General features: G+C 38.1%; 5 protein-coding genes across 5 annotated transcripts in view; 2 read left to right on the forward strand and 3 right to left on the reverse strand.

Moving 5' to 3' along the window:
- The window catches only part of LOC110439541 (NACHT, LRR and PYD domains-containing protein 3-like), a 601,035-nt gene that overhangs the window by 131,665 nt on the left and 445,784 nt on the right, over positions 1–23,586 (reverse strand). The window lies entirely within an intron of this gene.
- The window catches only part of LOC137487265 (uncharacterized), a 176,507-nt gene that overhangs the window by 81,248 nt on the left and 71,673 nt on the right, over positions 1–23,586 (reverse strand). The window lies entirely within an intron of this gene.
- The window catches only part of LOC148682231 (uncharacterized), a 155,180-nt gene that overhangs the window by 11,365 nt on the left and 120,229 nt on the right, over positions 1–23,586 (forward strand). The window lies entirely within an intron of this gene.
- Positions 1,617–9,716, forward strand: LOC100148474 (uncharacterized). Its single transcript, XM_088650617.1, has 4 exons — positions 1,617–1,672; positions 2,562–2,710; positions 7,543–7,757; positions 7,842–9,716. The coding sequence occupies exons 2-4, from the start codon at positions 2,626–2,628 to the stop codon at positions 8,634–8,636; spliced, it is 1,095 nt and encodes a 364-aa protein (XP_088506743.1). The 5' UTR covers positions 1,617–1,672; positions 2,562–2,625; the 3' UTR covers positions 8,637–9,716.
- On the reverse strand, positions 19,171–23,210 carry LOC110437813 (uncharacterized). Its single transcript, XM_087248997.1, has 3 exons — positions 23,160–23,210; positions 22,542–22,691; positions 19,171–21,492 (listed from the first exon to the last, which is right to left on the reverse strand). The coding sequence occupies exons 2-3, from the start codon at positions 22,624–22,626 to the stop codon at positions 20,378–20,380; spliced, it is 1,200 nt and encodes a 399-aa protein (XP_087105123.1). The 5' UTR covers positions 22,627–22,691; positions 23,160–23,210; the 3' UTR covers positions 19,171–20,377.

Consider the following 23,586-nt stretch of genomic DNA (forward strand, 5'->3'; position numbering starts at 1 on the left):
ATGTTATTGTAAGGAAAATAATTACACCATTATGATAAATAGAGTTAAAATGACCTTTTTGAACAAAAGTTGAAAGTTATATTGAGATGGATTGTTGGTGATTGCATGGGTTTTGGCCAGATTACGAAGCAAAACATGAACAAAGGAAAATGAAAACTTGTTTAAAAAAGGATTCAAGACATACAACACAATATTTCAGTAAATTTAAGACTTTTTAAAGCCTGAAATTTTGATTTTGGAATTTACAAATTTTTTAACTCGCGGAAATCCTTGTTTATACACAATAACCCTGGTAATTAATTGTAATAATAATGATGTAATTCTAACTTGGATACTATCTGTGAGAACTAGTAACAATGGAAAGTACTAAGCCAACACTATCACTGTAATAGCAGATATCTTCTATGAGAATACTTTTTAATTTAATGTTTTTATATATTTTATATAGTGCCAGTGCTCAAGAACTCTTTACACACAGTGGGGGTACAAGAAAAGCAATAACTAACTAATTAAGAAGGTCTTTCAATGAGTGCTTATGTTAGGGGAACCAGGCAGCACACTCAGGGCTGCAAGATGGATTTAATTTAGTATTCTTATTATTAAAATATATCTGAATGAGGATCAGATGACTTTTCAAGATCAAATGTCTTTGAGAATAAAAATCTACCTGTTTGTTCCTGTGGATATTCCTGTTTGACTGTGAATGTTTCTTCAATCTTCAAATCTTCACTCTCCTCTTTAATAAATGCCATCTTTATAACAGTGTGGAGATCAGTCGCGTCAGCAGGAGTTTTTCTCTGTGTTTGGACACTTTATCCTGTTTAAAATGAACAAAACAATAAAAATGTCCTGTTTAAAAAACAGAATAACTTCTCTTCAACACTTGCTTCAACAGTTTCTTTATATGAAAGTAATTAACAAAAATAAATCAGGTAAAAGGTTTCATTAATACTTATTACACACTTTTCTGTTAACCTACCTTATTCAAACAATTGCCTGTAAATACTGGGAATAAAATAGTACTGCGTTGTATAAAGGGTTAAAATAATATGTCCAACAGCAGGAACATAATTTAAATTTGTATAAAAAAATCTAAAACTTTAGAACTTTAACTTTAAATAGGCTTATATCGGTAAACGTTTTAAAACAAACCTTACTCCAGTTGAATCACAGCGCTGAAGCGGCGCCGCCTGATGACGTCACACGCCGCGTCAGAATAAAAGTATTTTTTGTTAGCTTTTTTTCCATTTACTGTTGCAGTCATGACAAACCTTTAATGTAAATATTTTAAGACAAAGGTTTAATTTATTAAATAGGATAATGTCACTTCATTCTTAGTATGTATAAGAAATAGAGTACTAGTTTTAATCAGCTCATTTGTGGCTATTGTTTCTTGCTCTGACTTACCGGATTTATTTTTGTTAATTACTCTCATATAAAGAGAAGTTATTTTGTTTCTGTTCATTGTTTTATTTATTTTAAACAGGACATTTTTATTGTTTTGTTAATTTTTAACTGGGTAACGTGTCCAAACGCAGAGAAAACCTATATATAATAAGTCATGACTAAGATTAAGTGGCAAAAAAAAGGTTAAAAAAATACTTTTATTTGGGCGTGGCTTGTGACGCCATAAGCCTGCGCCACTCTCGCTCTGTGATTCAACTGGAGAAAGGTTTGTTTTAAAGCGTTTAGCTTTATGTAAAGCGATTGATTAAAGTTTCAGGTTTTTCATTTAGTGCTATGTACCTGCTTCTGACAATATTATTTTAACCCTTTATTTAACGTAGTACTATTTAACTCACAGTAATGAGGTCTATTGTTTAAATAAAGATAAGATAAACCTTTTGTTCCCGAGAGAAAATTTGTCTAGGGCAAAAAAGTGCTATAAGCAGACAATAATATAAATAAAACAAACAAAACAATTAAGAACATACCTGAAGAAAGTTTAAGTGAAGTAACAGTAAAGTGTGTAATAAGTGTTATAATGAAGGTTTAATTTATTAAATACCATAATGTCATTCTATTCTAAGTATACATCACTATAAATAAGAAATAGATAGAGGTAAAGTTGGTTTTATATTCGCACATTCGTTCATTAAGAAGTCTCTATATTGTTTACCATTTTACTTTGAATATTCGATTAGATTTATTAGCATGCAAGTGTGACTTCTAAACAACATTAGCACTGTTTATTTGACTGTGAACAATGTTGTACTTTGATAGTCATTGGCTGCTAATATGATTTCGCTATTTAGAGTTTGCAAAAATTACTTTTATGAAATTATATTATAAAGGGAAAAGTCAGAATGTGTGAATATAAAACCAACCTATCTCTATGAAATTGAGTACTAGTTTTAATCAGCTCATTTGTGGCTATTGTTTCTTGCTCGAGAAAAGTGTGTAATAAGTATTAATGAAATCCTTTACCTGATTTCTTATAGTTAATTACTCTCATATAAAGAAACTGTTGAAGCAAGTGTTGAAGAGAAGTTATTTTGTTTCTGTTCACTGTTTTCTTAATTTTAAACAGAACATTTTATTGTTTTGTTAATTTTAAACAGGATAAAGTGTCCAAACGCAGAGAAAACTCCTGCTGAAGCGCCTGATCTCCACACTGTTATAAAGATGGCGTTTATTAAAGAGGAGAGTGAAGATGTGAAGATTGAAGAAACATTCACAGTCAAACAGGAAGATCCACAGGAAAAAACAGGTTAGTTTTCATTGTCAAAGTCCAACTCAGTCATTTGATCCTCATTCAGATATATTTTAATAATAATAATAATACTAAATTAAATCCATCTTGCAGCCCTGAGTGTGCTGCCTAGTTCTCCTAAATTCACATAAGCACTCATTGAAAGACAGGAATGAGTTTCTTTTATCACTTGTTCTCATGTCTTTTGTCATTACTTTATGTATTATTAGTCTCCCATTTTCTCTACCTTCTTAAGGTTATTGCTTTTCTTGTTCCTCTACTGTTTATAAAGCGTCCTTGAGCACTGGCGCTATATAAGATAAATAAAAACAATAAATTAAAAAAGTTTAACTGAGCTGACGATATTTGACCTACAGTATTCTCATAAAGGATGTCTGCTATTACAGTGATAGTGTTGGCTTAGTACTTTCCATTTGCATATGTTACAGTAATCACAATGCCAACTTCTTAATGGGTTTAAACTTGTTTCTAGTAGTTGTTAGTTCTCACAGATAGTATCTAGAATTACATCATTATTATAATAACTAATTACAGGGCTAATTACTGGGTCTTTAAATGTCTTAAATTGCAAAATCAAATTTTTAGGCCTTAAAAAGCATATTGTAGGTTAGACACAACAGTGAGACAATGTGTGTAAGAGTAAAGTAGGAACTAGATTTTCTTTAAAATATACGTTAAAGTTTATTATTAAGCCGTTTGGAGTCGTTTTTAGTCACGGAAATTTACTTCCGCATCTGAAAAATCGCCAGACCGGAAGTGAAGTCGGATGAGGGAGTTCGTGCAAATAACACTATGAAGACAACTGATCGCGGTGTGCGTTTGGATGCCGAGATAAGATATTCTGAGAGGCTCACACAAACGACAGACCACAGCCATACAATTATAAGCCTGTGGACAGACCAGCAGAGAGAACAGCAGTCAGAGAAGTGTAATTTAACTCTATTGTGAGAAGAACCGAGCAGGTTTATGGTGAGGCCAGTGTTGGCTTACAGAGAGATAGTATTGATCACCTAAAAATATTAATACTTACCAGTAACAGAAACTAATGAGGATTTAACACAGTTATGCCACATTGACACTATTTTTAATAGTAGATAAGTGAATACAAAACACAAATAACACAGAACATCTGGAATAATGCAGAAACATGTAAACAAGGTACTGGAAAATCTTTTTTATTTTACAAAAGGTTTTCAGAGCTTCTGTATTAAAATAAAAACAACATCAAATATTAAAACAATTAAAATAAGTTTTTAAAATATGTGTCTTTTTCTCATTTTTTTCATTGGGTATACTGTAAAATTATCTGTATCAGATCCTATTTAGGCTACAATCCATAAAAAATACAAGTACAGTTGTTACTGTATAAATATATATTTACAAAGATTTGATCAACAGATCTGATCTGCATTTATGATTAAATAAACTTCAACCCTAATTCAAGTTCAGATTCTAATTCAACTTAAGTTTAAGTTTTATTCATATAGCACAAAATCATAGAAAGTGTTAATACCAGCATTTTTATTCTTTATATATGTATAAGTATCTGTGTGAGTGTGTGTATACTGAAAGGAAAATATATCATCTGACCCATTTAAAAGTAAACCTAAAATAATTTTTCAGTAAGTTGGCCAACATATATGGGTACCACACCATCATGTCTTTAATGTGTGTTAAATTGTGAATGCTGTGTAAAAAGATGCTGACAGCCTCATCCTTGTAAACCCGCTGGAAGGACCTAGAAAGAAGAGCAAATGTAGTGCAAAGTTCTGCATTCTCGTCGAGCCTGTGAAGACCTCCAGGGCTGGCGCGTCCATGGCGGTGTCCGTGACACTACCCTCACCACCCGCGTCCTCAGTTATGTCTGCGCATAGGGCGGCAGAATAGAGAGGCTGGCGTCCGCGACACTACCCTCACCACCCGCGTCCTCAGTTATGTCCGCGACACCTTCTCAGTTATATCCGTGCATAGGGCGGCATCCGCGACACCTCACTCACCATCCGCGTCCTCAGTTATACATTTTAAAATTCACCGTATGATTTATAATATAACATAATACAGAAAACCCAGCCACATTTGCAGACCCCAGGATAGTGAACTGCAAACCATCTCACAAAACTTATACAGTAGACTGTACCGTGTACAGCTCTCATTTTCATCGAGCTGCATCTCCGACTGATCCAGGAGTGTTTTTCGCCGTTCGGGTCAGCTATAAGTCTTGATTTGTTGACAGGCTAGAGTTTGTGCAGTTCCCATAAACACAATAATATAGCATGATGATGATAAATTACGCTAAAACTAACAACCATTTCTGCTATTAGCTCCTCTGCCCCACAGTAAACAGCGCGCGTCTGTCAGATAAGTCCCGCTTCTGACATCACCGGGGTGGTTAGAAAAAAAAGCGGAAGTGAGAAAACAGACACATTTTCTTTAAACTTGTGCCCTTGCACTTCATAAAACATTTTAATATGGTACTTTATGGTATTATAGAGTACTTTCACAAACGATTTTCCCTTTTTTTGAAACAGTTTTTTAACCTACAATATGCTTTTTAAATATTTAAATTCTTGTTCACTTATCCATTTCATATCTAAATCATGTGAAGTTACCTCCCTAGGTTCTTCTCTATTTCCTTTTGTCCGACTTCCTCTTCTTGTTGCTTTCCTTGACCAATATTGAGCTTGGAATGACAGGGCTGGTCCAAAAAAAACTTTTTTTGTCGAAATCTTGTTTGAGATGATGAAGCATAGGAGTCATCTGATTCAGAAGCACTTGTGTGGTTCATTCTCTCTTGTTGTGGATAGGGCTTCGATCTTTCCGACATCCAAGTGTAGACTTTTTGATCTTTATAGTCCATAGTGTCTCTCTTAAATTTGTGAATCTTGAAGTTGAGTAATTCCTTTTTGAAATTCTCAAGTTTCTCCTCCATTTGTTTTTGAAATTCATCTAGTTGTTTCTTGTCAAAAGTTTGATTCATTTCAATCTTATGATTTTCAATTTTTTCAGATAGTAACTTTGTTTCTTTCTTTATAAAGTCAATAATCAGGAGCATTAGATTCATCGAACAATGGTTGAGAATTTCACACCATTTTTTACAGAATTCAACATCATCTCGTCCTATCGTTGGTTCTTTCTGGATTCACAGTCCTTGTGGTATTCAACAATTTCTGTAGTACTCACTTAATGTTTGGGCGTGTAGCTCCATTCTGACTTCTTTTTGTTGGAATGCCAACAGTCTTTGTTCCATTTGTTCTAGCGTTTCTTTAGTCAAGATCGTGGACTTAAGTACTTGGCCAGGGAGTAAAATCTTTTCTGCATCACCCGTACTGAATGTGAATGTAGCAGCTTTTTCTTCGGTCATTTTGCTGATCTCTTCGAAAGACATCTTGTTGAACGCTGGCAGCAGGTGTTTGATGAATCACGTGTGTAGAGTTACTGAAGATTGTCCTGCGCGCTTGCGTTTTTTTTTTAGTTATTTCTTTGGTTTGGTGCGTTAATCTTATCGTTGCTATTATTCAAAAGAAGGTAATGATTCGCACTTAATTGCTTCGTACTGTTTTTATTTTTACTTTTTCTTACATTTTACAGGTGATAACGGACAAACAGATGTTTCGGCACAAAGCCTTCCTCAATGTGTGGCATAATTCTCTAACTCCAACCTTTTATCCCATAGTCAATCACAATGTGCAATTAGTTAGACCGTCACACTCATTTCATTATCCATGTAAATTGTTAAAAAATATGATGATAATTGATATGCTGTTTTTTTATGTAGTAATGGTTTTTGAATGTAGGTTTTTTCGTATGTTTCACAAATTGTTTTTGAATATGAGGGTAAATGTCTCCTGTGTAATTGGTTATATGGATAGAGGTAAAGGTAAGACTTAATTTTTAATCTTTGGGTAATTTCCAAATGTAGAAAACTTTTAATGTCAACTGTTAGAATTTTATTGTATTGATGTACACCTGATTAATGATAATAGTTGATACACTTTATCTCTGTAGAGTGAGGTCGGAAATGGGAAGATTGTTTTTTTTGTTATTGCTGTGAAGATTATAAGTTATTGTGTGATTAATGGGTAATGAAATGAGAGTGACAGTCTAACTAATTGCACATTGTGATTGACTATGGGATAAAAGGGTGGAGTTAGAGAATCATGTCACACTGAGGAAGGCTTTGTGCCGAAACGTCTGTTTGTCCGTTTATCACCCGTACAATGTAAGAAAAAATAAAAACAGTACGAAGCAATTGAGTGCGAATCATTACCTTCTTTTGAATAATAGCAACGATAAGATTAACGTACCAAACCAAAGATGTAACTAAAAAAAACGCAAGCGCGCAGGACAAACTTCAGTAACTCTAAACATGTATTTCCATTTAAAGTCACAGGCACAAAAAGAGCTTGGTTTTCCTCTGACCCCTAAATTAAATATTCTACAAGGTGTATGATCTGATTTTGAGCTGAAACCTCAGACACATTCTGGGAACACCAAAGACTTATTTTACATCTTGTAAAAAATGGGTAATTGTAGGAACCTTTTAAAGGAATAGTTGATGTAGAAATGAAAATAGCCTCACCATTTACTCTTCCTTGTGTGGTTTTAAACCTTTATGAGTTTCTTAATCCTGTTGAACACAAATAAGATATTAAAAAAAAGAAAAAAGAAAAAAAACACTGGCTTACTGTGTTCCACAATAAAGGAAATGTTTAAAACTACCTTAATGGAGAGTAAATGGTAAGGTTATTTTCATTTGTGGGTGAAACATCCATTTCTTGCTTATCGCTTTGAGCCTTCATACTAAAGTTAACTCTTTTTTTTTTTTATAGATCTGATGGTGCTGAAAGAAGAGACTCATGGACAGAATGAAATAGATGAGAAACAGCAGTTTCAGAAACCCCAAGAAATAATGACTGATGAAAAACCCACACTGACTAAAAAGACTTCATCACATGGAAGACCTCGGAAATCCAAATCTGGGTGTAATTTCAGCTGTAAACAGTGTAGAAACAGTTTCAGTCAGAAGTCAAAGCTTGATGTTCACATGAGAGTTCACACTAGGGAGCAACCTTACACCTGCGAACAGTGTGGAAAGAGTTTTGGTCAAATATAAGGCTTTAAAGCCCACATGAGAATTCATACTGGAGAGGGGAAGTTCACATGCCAAGAGTGTGGAAAAAGCTTTTATCAAGCTGGAAACTTTGCAGCACACATGAGAATTCACACTGGGGAGAAGCCTTTCAGCTGTAAACAGTGTGGAAAAAGTTTCAGTCAAAAGTCAAACCTTGATGTTCACATGAGAGTTCACACAAGGGAGCAACCTTACACCTGCGAACAGTGTGGAAAGAGTTTTGGTCAAATACAAAGCTTTAAAGCTCACATGAGAATTCACACTGGAGAGAAACCTTTCAGCTGTAAGCAGTGTGGAAAGAGTTTCTTTCAAAAGCCAAACCTTGATGTTCACATGAGGGTTCACACAGGGGAGAAACCTTACACCTGCGAACAGTGTGGAAAGAGTTTTGGTCAAAAACAAGACCTTTACATCCACATGAGGATTCACACTGGAGAGAAACCTTACACATGCACAGAGTGTGGTAAAAGTTTCCCACATATAAGCACACTCAAACACCACATGAGGATTCACACTGGAGAGAAGCCGTTTGCATGTGCTCAGTGTGGAAAGAGCTTCACAACCAAAACTAGCCTCAAGAACCACATGAATGGTCACACTGGAACCATAGTGTTCACATGTGATCAGTGTGGAAAGAGTCTCACACGCAAAGACACCATTAAGAAACACATGAAGACTCACTCAAGAGAGGATCGTTTTAGAGGCAGTGAATGTGGAAAGGGCTTTAAAAGTAAAAGAAGCCTCAACACTCACATGAAGCTTCACAATGGAGAGCAGAGTCCTCAACATTGAGGCCTTGTCCACACAAACACGAGTATATTCAAAACGGCAGCTTTTTCACGTAGTTTGGCTGTTCATTCAAGTGAAGTTTATTTATAAACTACTTTCAAGAGGATCACATGCTTATGATTGTCCACGGCCGGTCCTGCATTAGCTAAAACATGATTCACCATTCAGATGATTCCTAACTCACTAAAAATAACCTCTTAACTCAGTTATCCTTGTCTTGAAGAATCCCTCTCCCACCCTTACTCCCCCTCCTTTCTAGATTGGGCAACACGGCAGCCAATGAATAGCCAGTGGTTAGCACTGTTGCCTCACAGTAGGAATGTCGCAGGTTAAAGTCCCTGCTAACCAGTTGACATTTTTGTGCAGAGTTTGCTCACTCTCCCTGTGCTAACGTGGGTTTCCCCTGGGTCCCCTGGTGTTCTCCCACAGTCCAAAAACACACAACCTAAGTAAACTGAACATTAAATTGGCACCATAGTCGAGCTCTTTGTAAGCCTTATATTTCCCTTTAGCCGACCCTATATCTGTCATTAGAATAGAAAGAAGTCTGGGGAGTTCATCGAGATCTACCTGAGCTCACACTCCCCTCTCGTCCTGCTTACGGGATGGAGCCCAGGGCTCGAGGATCTTATGAGCTTAGGTCTCTCCCGGGATAGCATGCCAAACAAGTGTGAACTCTTGAATGCATATCAAGTTACTGATAATGAAACCCTTTGAACACCTGAAAATTTAAACTCAACTGAAGAGGGGTGAAGATTTTGCCAGCTGTTTTGTAGTGTAGATCAGGGGTCATCCTAGTATCAGGTTGTGAGAGTTGCTATCGGGCTGCAAGAAGGCAAAATAATTCTGTATGTTGATAGATTGTATTGGCTTGTTTCATGTGCAACCAAATGACCTAGAGGAACTCAGGAGATGTGACCCAACCAAAGCAGTTGGGTAATCTCCAGGGGGGTTTCATGCTTTGCTATAAATTAGTGTCTCACAGACTGTACTTTGGTTTAAGTTACTTGAAGACGGACAAGTTAACATCACTGCTGATGAACTGCACAATTAATTGTCTTCAATAAAGTCTTCTCCCCATAAGAACTTTGGTCAGCTTACTTATTTTATGTATTAGAGTTATCTATACGTTGGTGAGCCACCCAAGAACGGTTAAGCCAAATACAACAAAATCTGACAATGTGCTTCAACTTATTATGAACCGACAACCATATTTGTGCAGGGTTCCACACACTTCTTTCATGTTGTCACAACACAAATTAAGTTAACTTAACACTTTTAACAAATTTATGTGGATTAAATATTAAGGCCCGATCCCAATTCTATTTTTGAACCCCTACCCCTTCCCCTTGGCCCTTACAACCGAGGGTTAAGTTGAAGGGCTTCAAATTTTACCCCTAAGAATTGGGACAGCACTACAGTACCTGCACACGTCATCATATGTCCTCGCGATTTCTTGCTTCATATGAGATCAGACGATCGCGACTGCTGTACTTATTTCAGTTGTTATTTTTGGGGATTTATCTTCAGGAAATGACTGAAGGTACATGTTATCATAATGATCTAATGTGGCAATAAGATCGTAACAATACTGTTTAACACAGTGGCCTTACTCATCAATGTAAACACACAACAACAGCATTAACATTATAGCAGACACTGTAAAAAGCTCATTGACAGCCACTAGACTTTTTGACAGGGTATTCCAGTGTCATCGAGTGTCAGAATTTTGTGGGACTGCTGTACAGGAGTTATGATTAGGGATTAGAGCAGCAAAATTAATAGAAAAAAGATTGCGATCTCGATTCAACCCCCTTGACGATCTTAATCCAGCAGTTCTACGATTCTGTCAATCATATTTTCAAGTTAAGGAGAGAAGAAAAGGCGGCCGCACGAGTCTTTTCATTGTTTCACATAATGTTGCTCAGTGACATAGACACCTCCAAATGATGTTAAAAGTGTCACATACTGTATTTATAAGGTATAATTCACCTGAAAATGTCATTTTTGTTGTCATATAATGATGTTTTTGCAGCCGGAAAATCACACGTGATGTGAGCTGCTGACCGTGAGAGTGCGCTCAATTTAATAATAGACACGCACGCGCTTACTTAAGTGAACAGAACTTGCAAATGTTGTAAGTAACAGGTAATACAGTTTTAAATAATATTCAGTTTGTGGCACAGAGTGATCGTTTGGGAGCTGCGCGCGAAGTATGAAGCACTTAGCACTTAGTCAAAATAAAACCGCAAGTGTGCACTTCATTTAAATGATCATATCTCATTATAGAGTTATGATTACGACAAGCATTTAATTTTTTTTTTCTTTCATAGCGAACAGAGTTGTGCATGAAAATAAATGTTTATAGTGTCAGTATAACTACTCTAGCCTACATATTGTTGAATATAATCTGATAATAGCCCCTTTCACACAGTGATACCGGTAAATATCTGGAAAATTTCCGGAACGACTTTACCGGTATATTCAAAAAAGCGCTGTTCACACAGGCGAGGACGTTACGGAAATTTTCCGGAAAAAAGCATTCACACAACCATTCCAAAATACCGGTAAATTCTGACATCATTCACCACTAATGAGCCTTAAACGGCTGCGCTTGTATTTGTAAGCATTTGACTACATTACAAACTCTGTGGATAATCAATATTGTGAACAACTTTCGCAGGATCACTTTCGCATGTCGAGATGTTCATAATATGTGCGTGTACAAGCGCTCACAGGCTGTTTCACTGGCACACGCAAAGTTTGAAGGTAAACAAACAACGGCTTATCATAAGCATCTCATCGATGATTATTTAAACAGTTGGCATTAAGAAGAACATATAAACATGATCTGACTAACTTCTAGCAGCTAAATGTGTCTGGAAAAATATTCAAAGGCTTTTATTCTCATAAATTGCGCGGACGTAAATGCGTCTGACAGTTGTGATTGGCTAAAGCAGACGTCTCACGTCAGCACGTTCTAGACGTGCACGCGCTTATTCTGGCAATCTTTCTTCTGCATACACACAGCGTAGCATTCCGGCAAATTGCCGGTAATGTTACAACTTCTCTTTCCGGAAAATAGCCAGAACAAATTTACCGGTATTTTCAAAAAGGACCTGTTCACACATACAACCTTTCCGGAAAATTGCCGGTAATTTTCCGGAAAGGTCTGTATGTGTGAAAGGGGCTAATGACAAATGTCTGATTTTACTAGTGAATAAAATAGTCTAATAATGTTGTCAATGACAGATTGCAAGCATAATAAAACCAAATAGAAATACAAGTTCCTCTTAACAAATCAGAAATCAAGACAATAATTAAAGAAGGTGTTAAAAGATTATGGCAAGAGAAATGGGATAAAGATGAGAAAGGCAGACATGGTTACAGTTTTCCAGCTTTATTCAATATATCCTCTTTATTGTTCAGCAGAAAAAAGAGCTAAATATGTTTGGAACAAGTAAATGATGAGGCTAAATGACAGAATTGTTAGTTTGGGTGATCTATTCCCATCTATCACCAAGTTAAATTATATAAATTGATGTTAAAATGCCTAAATAATATTGATATCAATAAAAGATCTGCTATCAACTGTTTTCACATAGAGGTAATCTTGTATTGATAATTTCTGGATTTTAATTATGTGTAAGTTGCATAAACTCTATTATTTAGCCACTCACTGTTGTTTTCAAATTACTTGTGTAACTTGTCTTTCAGAATGTTTTAGGTTATTGAATTCACCTCATATCACAGTGTTGCTATATTCCTGATCTGTGGATAGAAGAATTAGATGAGGTAAGGAGAATACTACTCTATTTACTATTATATTAAATGCAGTTATGTTATTCAAAACACAGTATGTCCATAGTGTGGAAAATAGATCATGCTAATGAAAAATGTCTTTATTATTTTGTACAGCTGTTATTGAAATGACACTAAGTGTAACATTCCATTTTACAGCGAGTAATGCCACAACTACAGGACCTCTTCTTCTTTCTCTTCTCATAATTTAAGTAAGTATTCGGAGACTAACTCTGACTTCTGTTAACTCAAACCTGCTTTCCCTGTCTCTCTAAATTCATTTAATTATATGTAATTTTAGTATATGATAGATTATTAAAGAATTAAAATAAAGTAGGCTACATAATTACTCACTGTTGATTTTATATGTAATTAAATTACATGAAATGCCTGAAGCTTCAATAAGTCATTCCCTGTATAGTTGTTGTAAATGAGGGTGATGCCAATCCTCTTGTGCACCACCAGAGGGAGCCATCGCCTGAATTCTAATTCGACTCACAGACTCAAATTCCCATAAGCCCTGCTACCTGGCACTGATTGCGGTCCAGGTGCAGATCATCAACTCACGTGTATATATACCACACTCACGCTCTGGTTCTTTGCGAAGTCTTGATTTGCCTGGCTGTCATTTCTGAGCGTTCCATACTCCCTGCTTCGGACTGATCTGTGTTTCTGACCCTGTGCTTGTTCTACGACTAAGAAAGACATCTGCCTGCCCCTGATCTCCAGCCTGTTATTCTGACCAGTAAGATATCTGCCTGCCTTTGAACTCTTGCCTGTCCTACGTTCTGTCTCCTGGATTGCCCCTTTGTGTTTGTATGTATGTTTGCTTTTAATAAAGCTTGCAAATGGATTCAATGCCTTCTGACTCTTCACAACAGAAGACTTCGCCACTACAGAATCCAGCAGCTTTAGCACAAGTCTCTTCTGAACTTTCCGCTCAAGCCACTCAGTTAGCCACCCATCATCAACAACTCACCCATTTAACATCTCTCACGGAGGAACTGGTGAGAGCTATGCAACAACTTCATCATCCGAACCCTGCAGTTACCCCGCCTGCCACCATGACAGCTCCTCAGCCAACGAATGTCTCCAGTGTTCCGGCTACCGTAAGTCCCCGATTAGCTTTTCCTGAAAAGTTTGATGGTTCACCTTCCCGTTGCAAGGGCTTCCTATTACAAATGCAAATTATTCGTTAACCAACAACCTGCATTATATCCCACTGATTCTAGTCGGGTGGCTTTTGTATGCAATCTGTTAACGGGGAAAGCGCTGGAGTGGGCTACAGCGATATGGAAAGATGAGGAATGTAATTACCCCACATTTGAAAATTTCCTTAAGCAGTTTCGGGAAGTGTTTGAGCACCCAGCAGAGGGGAGAAGCCCCGGTGAACAGTTACTTTCTCTTACCCAGGGGCGTAACACAGCTGCAGAATACGCCTTATCATTTCGCACTCTCGCCGCTCAAACTAACTGGGTTGAAGACACACTGGAGACGCTATTCAGACAGGGACTAACAGCCACTTTACAATCTGAATTGGCTTGCCGTGACGAAGGAAAGAAATTGAATGAACTCATTGAACTTACCATCCGCCTTGATCATCTGATTCGCAGCCGTAGAAATCCTCGCACCCATTTCCAAGTTTCAAACGATACGCCCTCTGATGAACCCATGCAACTGGGTTTCACCCGTCTTACCCAGGAGGAGAGAATGCACCGTTTACAAAATCATCTATGCCTGTACTGCGGCCAAACAGGGCACAGGAAATCCACCTGCAGCGTACGACCTCCGACACCAGTTCAATCGGTGAGTCCTTCCCATGCTCCCGCACTTTTCAGTGTACTGATTCCTGTAATTATTAGATTTGGTAAAAGAATGATTAATGCCACTGCTCTTGTCGACTCTGGGTCTGCTGGAAACTTTATCTCTAAGAAATTTGCTTTAAATCACGAACTGTCTCTCAGCTCATATGATTCCTGTCTTGCAGTGGAAGCACTAGACGGTCGTCCTGTGGGTGAAGGACGCATCCGTATGATCACGAATAAGCTACAGTTACAAGTTGGTGTTCTACACACTGAAGACATGCAATTCTACATTATTGACTCAGTTAATCATCCACTGGTCTTGGGGCTGCCATGGTTACGTCGACATGATCCTCATATCTCCTGGAGGGACGGACAGATACTGCAGTGGAGTGAGTCATTCATGAAGCAGTGTATCCAGCCCATTCACAGAATTCCATTACGAACCACCAATATTTTACCTGAACCCGTTGATGAACGAATCCCTATTGAGTACCATGACTTGCACAAAGCTTTTAGTAAACAAAAAGCTACTCAACTTCCCCCGCATCGACCATGTGACTGTGCGATTGAATTAATTCCCGGCTCAAGTCCTCCAACGGGCCGAATATTTCCGCTATCACAACCTGAGCACAAGGCAATGTCTGAATATATCGACGAGGAATTGGCCAAAGGTTTCATCCGACCCTCAACATCTCCTGCTTCAGCTGGGTTCTTCTTTGCAAAGAAGAAAGATGGCAGTTTACGTCCATGTATTGATTACCGAGGGCTCAATGAGATCACCATCAAATTCCGCTATCCATTGCCCCTCGTACCTCCTGCCTTTGAACAATTAAGACAGGCCAAATATTATACAAAGCTTGACCTTTGCAGTGCATACAACCTTGTCAGAATCCGTGCTGGTGACGAGTGGAAGACCGCGTTTTCCACCACTAGGGGGCACTATGAGTACACGGTAATGCCCTTCGGCCTGTCAAACTGTCCTTCTGTGTTTCAATCCTTTATGAATGATGTCTTTCGGGATATGCTGGATCGTTGGGTAATCATTTACATCGATGACATCCTTATATATTCAAACACTATGGAGGAACATGTTGAACATGTGCGTAAAGTGTTGCAAAGCATGATTCACCATCATCTGTACGCCAAATTAGAGAAGTGTGAGTTTCACCAGACACAGATCGCCTTTTTGGGCTATGTCATCAGTGCAGAAGGGATTACTATGGATGACGCAAAAGTACAGGCAGTCCAACAATGGCCGTTACCCCAAAATCTCAAGGAGTTGCAGCGATTTCTGGGCTTTGCCAATTTCTATAGGCGGTTTATCAGAGGCTTTAGTTCCATAGCCGCACCGTTAACCGCCATGACCAAACGAAGCTCCCACAAATTATCCTGGTCCTCCGAAGCACGTCAAGCGTTTACTGATCTCAAGACTCAATTCACCACAGCTCCTATTCTCCGTCACCCCAACCCAGACCTACCGTTCATTGTGGAAGTGGATGCATCCAATACAGGAGTCGGGGCGGTGTTATCCCAACGCCAGGGTCAACCACCCAAAATGAACCTATGTGCCTTCTTCTCCCGTAAGTTGACCAGTGCAGAACGAAATTATGATGTTGGAAATCGCGAATTACTGGCAATGAAATTAGCCCTGGAAGAATGGAGACACTGGCTGGAGGGGGCTAATCAGCAATTCACCATCCTGACTGATCATAAGAATCTGGAATATCTTCGCTCAGCCAAACGTCTAAATCCCAGACAAGCTCGTTGGGCTTTGTTCTTCACCAGATTCAACTTCATTGTCACCTACAGGCCAGGGAGTAAGAATGGTAAGGCAGATGCACTATCCAGGCTATCAGAGGATAAACCCACAATTAGTGATGAAACCATTCTCCCTACAAACTTATTAGTGGCTCCAGTACAGTGGGACATACTTACCGAGATCCAAGAGGCGAACCGAGAAAATAACCCCCCAGTAGATTGTCCGAACCACCTAATTTTTGTACCCAATAATATACGTACCAGATTACTGACTCATGTTCATGACACTCCCAGCTCGGGGCATCCAGGCATCACGGCAACATTGGAGTTAGTCAAAGCTCGTTTCTGGTGGCCGTCTCTCACGAAGGATGTGATTAATTATGTTCAGAAATGTAAAATTTGTCAAACTACGAAGGCATCTCATCAAACCCCTGCTGGCTGCAAACTCCGCTCTCTGCAAAAATCTAAATATTAATGTTAGTCTCACCTCAGGGTACCATCCTCAATCCAACGGTCAAACTGAACGAATGAATCAAGAAGTCATCCGATTTCTACGTTCATACTGTCATCAGCAACAGCACGACTGGAGCCGGTATCTGATGTGGGCGGAATATGCACAAAATTCATTGATAAAGCCAGCTACGGGTATTACGCCATTTAAATGTATTCTCGGCTACCAACCACCTCTGTTCCCATGGTCCGGAGAACCCACTGAGTTACCTGCTGTCACGGATTGGCTGCAACGGAGTGAGGATGTTTGGAACCAGGCTCACAGACATCTCATGAGGGCAGTCAGGAGGAGAGAGATTCAGGCGAACCGTCATCGACGCCAGGGACCCACGTATCAACCAGGGCAGTGGGTGTGGTTGTTGACACGAGACCTTCTTCTGAGATTACCCTGCCGCAAACTCAGTCCCAGGTATGTAGGGCCATTCAAAATATTACGCCAGATTACTCCAGTGTCTTTCCGCTTAGCCTTGCCTAATCATTATCGTATTTCTCCTACTTTCCACATGTCATTACTCAAACCCGCTGGTGGTCCACGAGAGGAGGCGGCTGAGGAGGAATCGGAAACCAGGACCCCCTCACCTGTCATGATCGAGGGCGAAGAAGCCTATCTCGTTCGAGAAGTGCTGGACTCTCGACGCCGGGGTGGCGCCCTCCAATATCTGGTGGACTGGGAAGGGTATGGTCCAGAGGAACGGTCCTGGGTGAATGCTAGGGATATCCTAGACCCAACTCTCACGGAAGAGTTTCATCAGAGGTTTCCAGAGAAACCAGCCCCCCGACAGCGCGGTAGACCCCGGCGTCAGGTGCCTTCTCGCTTCAGGAGCCGCTCGCAGGAGGGGGGTTCTGTTGTAAATGAGGGCGATGCCAATCCTCTTGTGCACCACCAGAGGGAGCCATCGCCTGAATTCTAATTCGACTCACGGACTCAAATTCCCATAAGCCCTGCTTCCTGGCACTGATTGCGGTCCAGGTGCAGATCATCAACTCACGTGTATATATACCACACTCACGCTCTGGTTCTTTGCGAAGTCTTGATTTGCCTGGCTGTCATTTCTGAGCGTTCCATACTCCCTGCTTCGGACATCTGTGTTTCTGACCCTGTGCTTGTTCTACGACTAAGAAAGACATCTGCCTGCCCCTGATCTCCAGCCTGTTATTCTGACCAGTAAGATATCTGCCTGCCTTTGAACTCTTGCCTGTCCCACGTTCTGTCTCCTGGATTGCCCCTTTGTGTTTGTATGTATGTGTGCTTTTAATAAAGCTTGCAAATGGATTCAATGCCTTCTGACTCTTCACAACAGTAGTCTTGTGGTGTCAAGCTCTGATCTCTCTCTCTCTATATATATATATGTGTGTGTGTGTGTGTGTTTGTGTAATAAAATCTATATTTTGTTTTATACTGTTTGCTCATAATATTAGATGTGCACTGTATGTATTAAATGTTGTGAAATATATAATAAAAAGTTTGATTATATTCATTTGTGTGGAATTTTTATACTTCAAAGTTTACACATGCAGTTGTTAAATTAAAAAGGAAAAAAAAGAACAATGTTTAATATTAATAGAATTACTGCTGTATCCTGTATTCTAGGCAGTATTGATAAACTGCCACAAAATAATATTAAAACAAGTAGTAAGAACGCTGTCTCACAGTTGCTGAATGTCACACGACAACGTATGTTCAAATTTTATGAAAATGAACAAATTATTTATAACCTCAGCAAAACATCTTGTATGATGTCTTAATTAACCAATAAGGGCCAGTTAATAATGTTTGAAAGTTTGACTAAATATTCTAAATCTTGGATTTATATTTTAAAAATTATGTGCAACGATTGCATATTTTATCTGAAAATTAATGTTTTGTCCAATATTTCATTATTGCGAATAGTTTTTTTTTAAATAATCTATAAAGTTGGGTTTGTAAAGGGACACATGACCTTTCTGAAAATACACATTTATTAATCACACTGAAATGAAGATACACTTTGAATTTGTCCTTGACAGTGTTGACACAATTTGAGGTTTGTTTGCTGTTTTTCTGTTAGTAGATTAATTGTAAAAAGTGCAGGAGCTTGACCAACATTCATTTCTTACAGTCTAATGTCTAAATAATACAACAACTTTGTGGTTAAATTAAAAAATCTTAAACTTTATTTATTTATTTATTTTTGATGTCTCAAAGGCACTTTTTTGTGAAGTTGTTTTAAAATGTTTAGATTAAAGGTTTTGATCAACTTCAAATGATCACATTACACCAGATGTGACACAAACGGGCCACATCTGGCCCACATATAGCAGGCCACAACTCACACTACACCCGGGGTGTCACACACGGGCCACATCTGGCCCACATACAGCAGGCCACAACTCACACTACACCCGGTGTGACACATAAGGGCCACATCTGGCCCACATACAGCAGGCCACAACTCACACTACACCCGGTGTGACACATACGGGCCACATCTGGCCCACATACAGCAGGCCACAACTCACACTACACCCGTTGTGACACATACGGGCCACATCTGGCCCATATGTCTCCTGCCATTGCCAGAAGTGAGCCATATGTGCCTTAGTTGGCCCAGATGTGGCCCAGAACTGTATGCTATCTGGGGCTTGTTTTAGTCGCAACATAAAAGAGAGATGAGCCAACAAAATAGCCTGAATGCAAATTATTTATTATAAAATGTAACTCATAGAACAATCAATCAAAGCAACCAACAAATGTCTAGGGATAATAATGAAGATAAAGAACTTAGGATATAATCACAACAACATGTTAACTACATGATACAAGCAATGCAAAACAAAACCATAAGGTTAAAGATTTAATGAGATGGCAGGTCTTGACAGGAGGACTCCTGAGTAGCCACAGCGTCCTGGATTAGCTAGCAGCCTAGCACAACAACTTTTATATACCCATAGATGAGTAATGCAGGCATCCAATCAGGATTTACCACATACTCCAATCTGGAGTCTTGGGATCATCAAAGTGTATTAATATTGTCAAACTTAATACCTGTCGCTCTGCCTAAATCATCAAATATTCATAATTTATCTTTATTTATTTGTGTATTTTCCAGTGATGTTACTCATTCAGGGAGTCAGACAGAGAACATCATCCAAAACAACACTAGCTACATGAATACACTAGAGAGTGGAGTACAGATGTATCCGCACCTGTACAATCACTTGCAAAGAGAGTAAACACAGGTAAACACAGGATACTGCAGTGTAGGATTGTTGGAAAACAATATATCGTCACTCAGCCTTTTCAAACATTATTCAGACATGAAACATCCTGTGCACATGAGAAAATGTTTTGCTGCACTTATGTCATGTGTGCAACTTTTGTCCAATTCTGTAGACACTCATCAGAACTGTATGGTTTCTCTCCAGTGTGAATCCTCTTTTGTGTTTTCAGATGTGTTACTGATTAAACCTTTTGTCACACTGTGAACACTTGTACGGTCTCTCCAGTGTGAAACGTCGGGTGCAGTTTAAATTTTGAAATAAGTCTTCTCACACTCAAAGCACAAATACTCTTTCACACCAGTGTGGATCTTTATGTGTTCATTAAGGTTTGCTAATCGGTTGAAACTCTTCCCACACTGAGTGCATTTAATGGTTTATCTCTAGTGTGGGTCTTCATGTGTTTATTAAGGTCTGAGGAGTTGCTGAAACTCATCCCACACCGAAGCTGCAGTCACACTAGAGTTTGAGCATGCAAAATTCTGTTGTTTGGCGCTGTGAAAAGCGGCGGGATTAAACAAGATTATTAGACATAAAAAGTGAGCTATTGGTCCATATTTTACATTTCTGTCCAGAAAGGTCATGTTTTGATCTTTGATTGGTCTCACACAGTCAAGTGATGCGATTTTGCAGGTCAGAGTTCACCAAGCTTGAACTTTGCAATGCAGTGAACTGCGAAACTTGACACACAAACTTGGTTTCCGGTCTGACACATTCCCGTGCGTATGAATGGAAATCCATGGGGGAAAAAGTCCATTGTGACCGCTGCTTAAGTGCAAGTTTCTCTCCAGTGTGGCTCATAATGTGTAGATTAAGGGATGATGAGCAGATGAAACTCTTCCCACACTGAGTGCATGTGAATGGGTTCTCTCTAGTGTGGATCCTCATGTGTCGATTAAGGTTTGATGATTGGTTGAAATTCTTCCCACACTGAGTGCATGTAAATGGTTTCTCTCCAGTGTGAATCCGCATGTGTTCATAAAGGTGTGATGAGTAGTTAAAGGTCTTTCCACACTGGGTGCAAGAAAAGGGTTTCTCTCTAGTGTGGATCGTCTTGTGATTATTAAGGGATGATGATCGGTTGAAACTCTTCCCACACTGAGTGCATGTGAATGGGTTCTCTCTAGTGTGGATCTTCTTGTGTTGATTAAGGGATGATGATTGGCTAAAACTCTTCCCACAGTGCGTGCATCTGAATGGGTTCTCTCCAGTGTGAATCATCATGTGAATCTTAAGATCTAAATTTCTTCCAAAACTCTTTCCACACTGAGTGCATGTGAATGGTTTCTCTCCGGTATGAATCATCATGTGTTCATTAAGGTGTGATGATCGGCTGAAACTCTTTCCACACTGAGTGCATGTGAATGGTTTCTCTCCAGTGTGGATCCTCATGTGTTGATTTAAGTTTGATGATTGGCTAAAACACTTTCCACACCGAGTGCATGTGTATGGTTTCTCTCCAGTGTGGATCCTCCTGTGAATCTTAAGTTCCCTTTTTCTTCCAAAACTATTCCCACACTGAGGGCATGTGAATAGTTTCTCTCCAGTGTGGATCCTCATGTGAATCTTAAGATAGCCTTTACTTCCATAACTCTTTCCACACTGAGTGCAGGTGAAACTATTTTTGTCTCCCCTTTTCAAAATACCATCAGTCTGTAAATGAGTTTTTTCCTTAATTTTAACATGATGTTCCTCCTCTTTACTGCCCTCATTCTCTTCAATCAGGTCTGAAATAAATAAAACATGTTTTCATTAAGTCTTAAAAACTCTCATCAAAAGCTGAAAAGTGGAAAGACACTGGAAACATTGGCTACACACACTGCAATTTTGATGCATGGTAAATGTAAAATAAATCAGATCATATTTTGTTTGGTCTATTAACATGTACACATTTAAGCAGATGCAATTCAATTCATCTTTATTTATCTAGTGCTTTTAAAATGTAAATTGTGTCAAAGCCGCTTAACATAGAAGTTATAGTAAATTGAAACCGTGTCAGTCCAGTTTTCAGACTTTCTTACATAATTGATCATAAAAGTAATTTTGATCATATTAATAAGACAGATTTGAAAGCTGTAAATTGAACTTTTATTTGTATATATTCATAATTACAACAAAATGTTTTTCTAAAATGTGTAAAGCAGAAGGGAACAGGGCCGGAGTGGGACTCCTTTTTAGCTCTGGAATTTCAAGCCTTAGTCCGGCCCACCTCAGTCGACTGACTATATCAATAATAATATGCGGATGATCTTCTTTTTCTGTCGAATCCAGATACATGTATTCCAAAAGTTTTTACAATAATTTCAGAATTTGGAAATGTTTCTGGATACAAAGTCAATCTAGCAAAGAGTTTCCTTTTCCCTATCAATGATAGAGCACAGCAAATGTCCTTCCAATCCTTTCCATTTTCATTTTATCGAAGTCCTGATAAATTTGTATAGTGACGCGCAAATATAAGGATTCGTTCAATAATAATTTTAAAACGACATTAGTGCTCAAGGACACTTTACAAACAGTAGGAGAACAAGAAAAGCAATAACCTTAAGAAGGTAGAGAAAATGGGAGACTAATAATACATAAAATAATGACAAAAGACATGAGAACAAGTGACAAGAAAGAAACTGATTCATGTCTTTCAATGCGTGCTTGTGTGCATTTAGGAGAACTAGGCAGCACACTCAGGGCTGCAAGATGGATTTAATTTAGTATTCTTATTATTAAAATATATCTGAATGAAGATCAAATGACTGAGTTGGTTTTGAGAATGAAAATTAACCTGTTTGTTCCTGCAGATCTTCCTGTTTGACTGTGATTGTTTCTTCAATCTTCACATCTTCACTCTCCTCTTTAATAAACGCCATCTTTATAACAGTGTGGAGATCAGTCGCTTCAGCAGGAGCTTTTCACTGCGTTTGGACACTTTATCCTGTTTAAAATGAACAAAACAATGAACAGAAACAAAATAACTTCTCTTCAACACTTGCTTCAACAGTTTCTTTATATGAGAGTGATTGACAAAAATAAATCAGGTAAGTCTGAGCAAGAAACAATAGCCACAAACAAATGACCTAATAAAATAAAAACTAGTTCTCCATTTATTTTATATATATATATATATATATATATATATATATATATATATATATATATATATATATATATATATATAATATTGTATACTTATATTAGAATGACATTATGCTAGTAAATAAATAAAACCTTCATTAAAACAAACATTTCTGTTGTTCAAACAATAGCCCTCGATTACTGTGATTAAAATAGTACTTCGTTGTATAAAGAATTAAAATAATAGTCAACAGCAGGTATGTCATATTGGAAGAAAAACCTGAAACTTTAATCAATCGGTTTATATGTGTAAAGTTGTGAAACAAACCTTCCTAAAGTTGAACTGCATCGCGGAAGCGGCGCAGCCTTATGACGTCACACAACACACCAAAATAAAAGTCTTTTTAGTTCAGTTTTTTTTTTTTTTTTGGCCACTTACTGTTGCAGTCAGGACATGATAAATTTCTCTCTCGTTTTCCACTTTACACAACATATCTGCTGTCTTTCATATACATCGACATTCAGTATTTGAAGTTGATCAAAACTTTTAATCCAAACATTTTAAAACAATTTTGAAAAACTTGTTTAATCCACTAAGTTTAAGTGTTTTTTTATTATTATTGTTGCAAAAAAGTTTACATCACAAAACAGGGAACAATCAACATCGCAAGGCATATTTACCATTAAAATAAATAAAACAAATTTAATTTGTTACAACTGCAACAAAAGATCTACATCAAAAGAATAACAAAACA

This window comes from Danio rerio, chromosome 4, assembly GCF_052040795.2.
Source record: "Danio rerio strain M-AB ecotype USA chromosome 4, GRCz13ab, whole genome shotgun sequence".
NCBI lineage: Eukaryota > Metazoa > Chordata > Actinopteri > Cypriniformes > Danionidae > Danio > Danio rerio.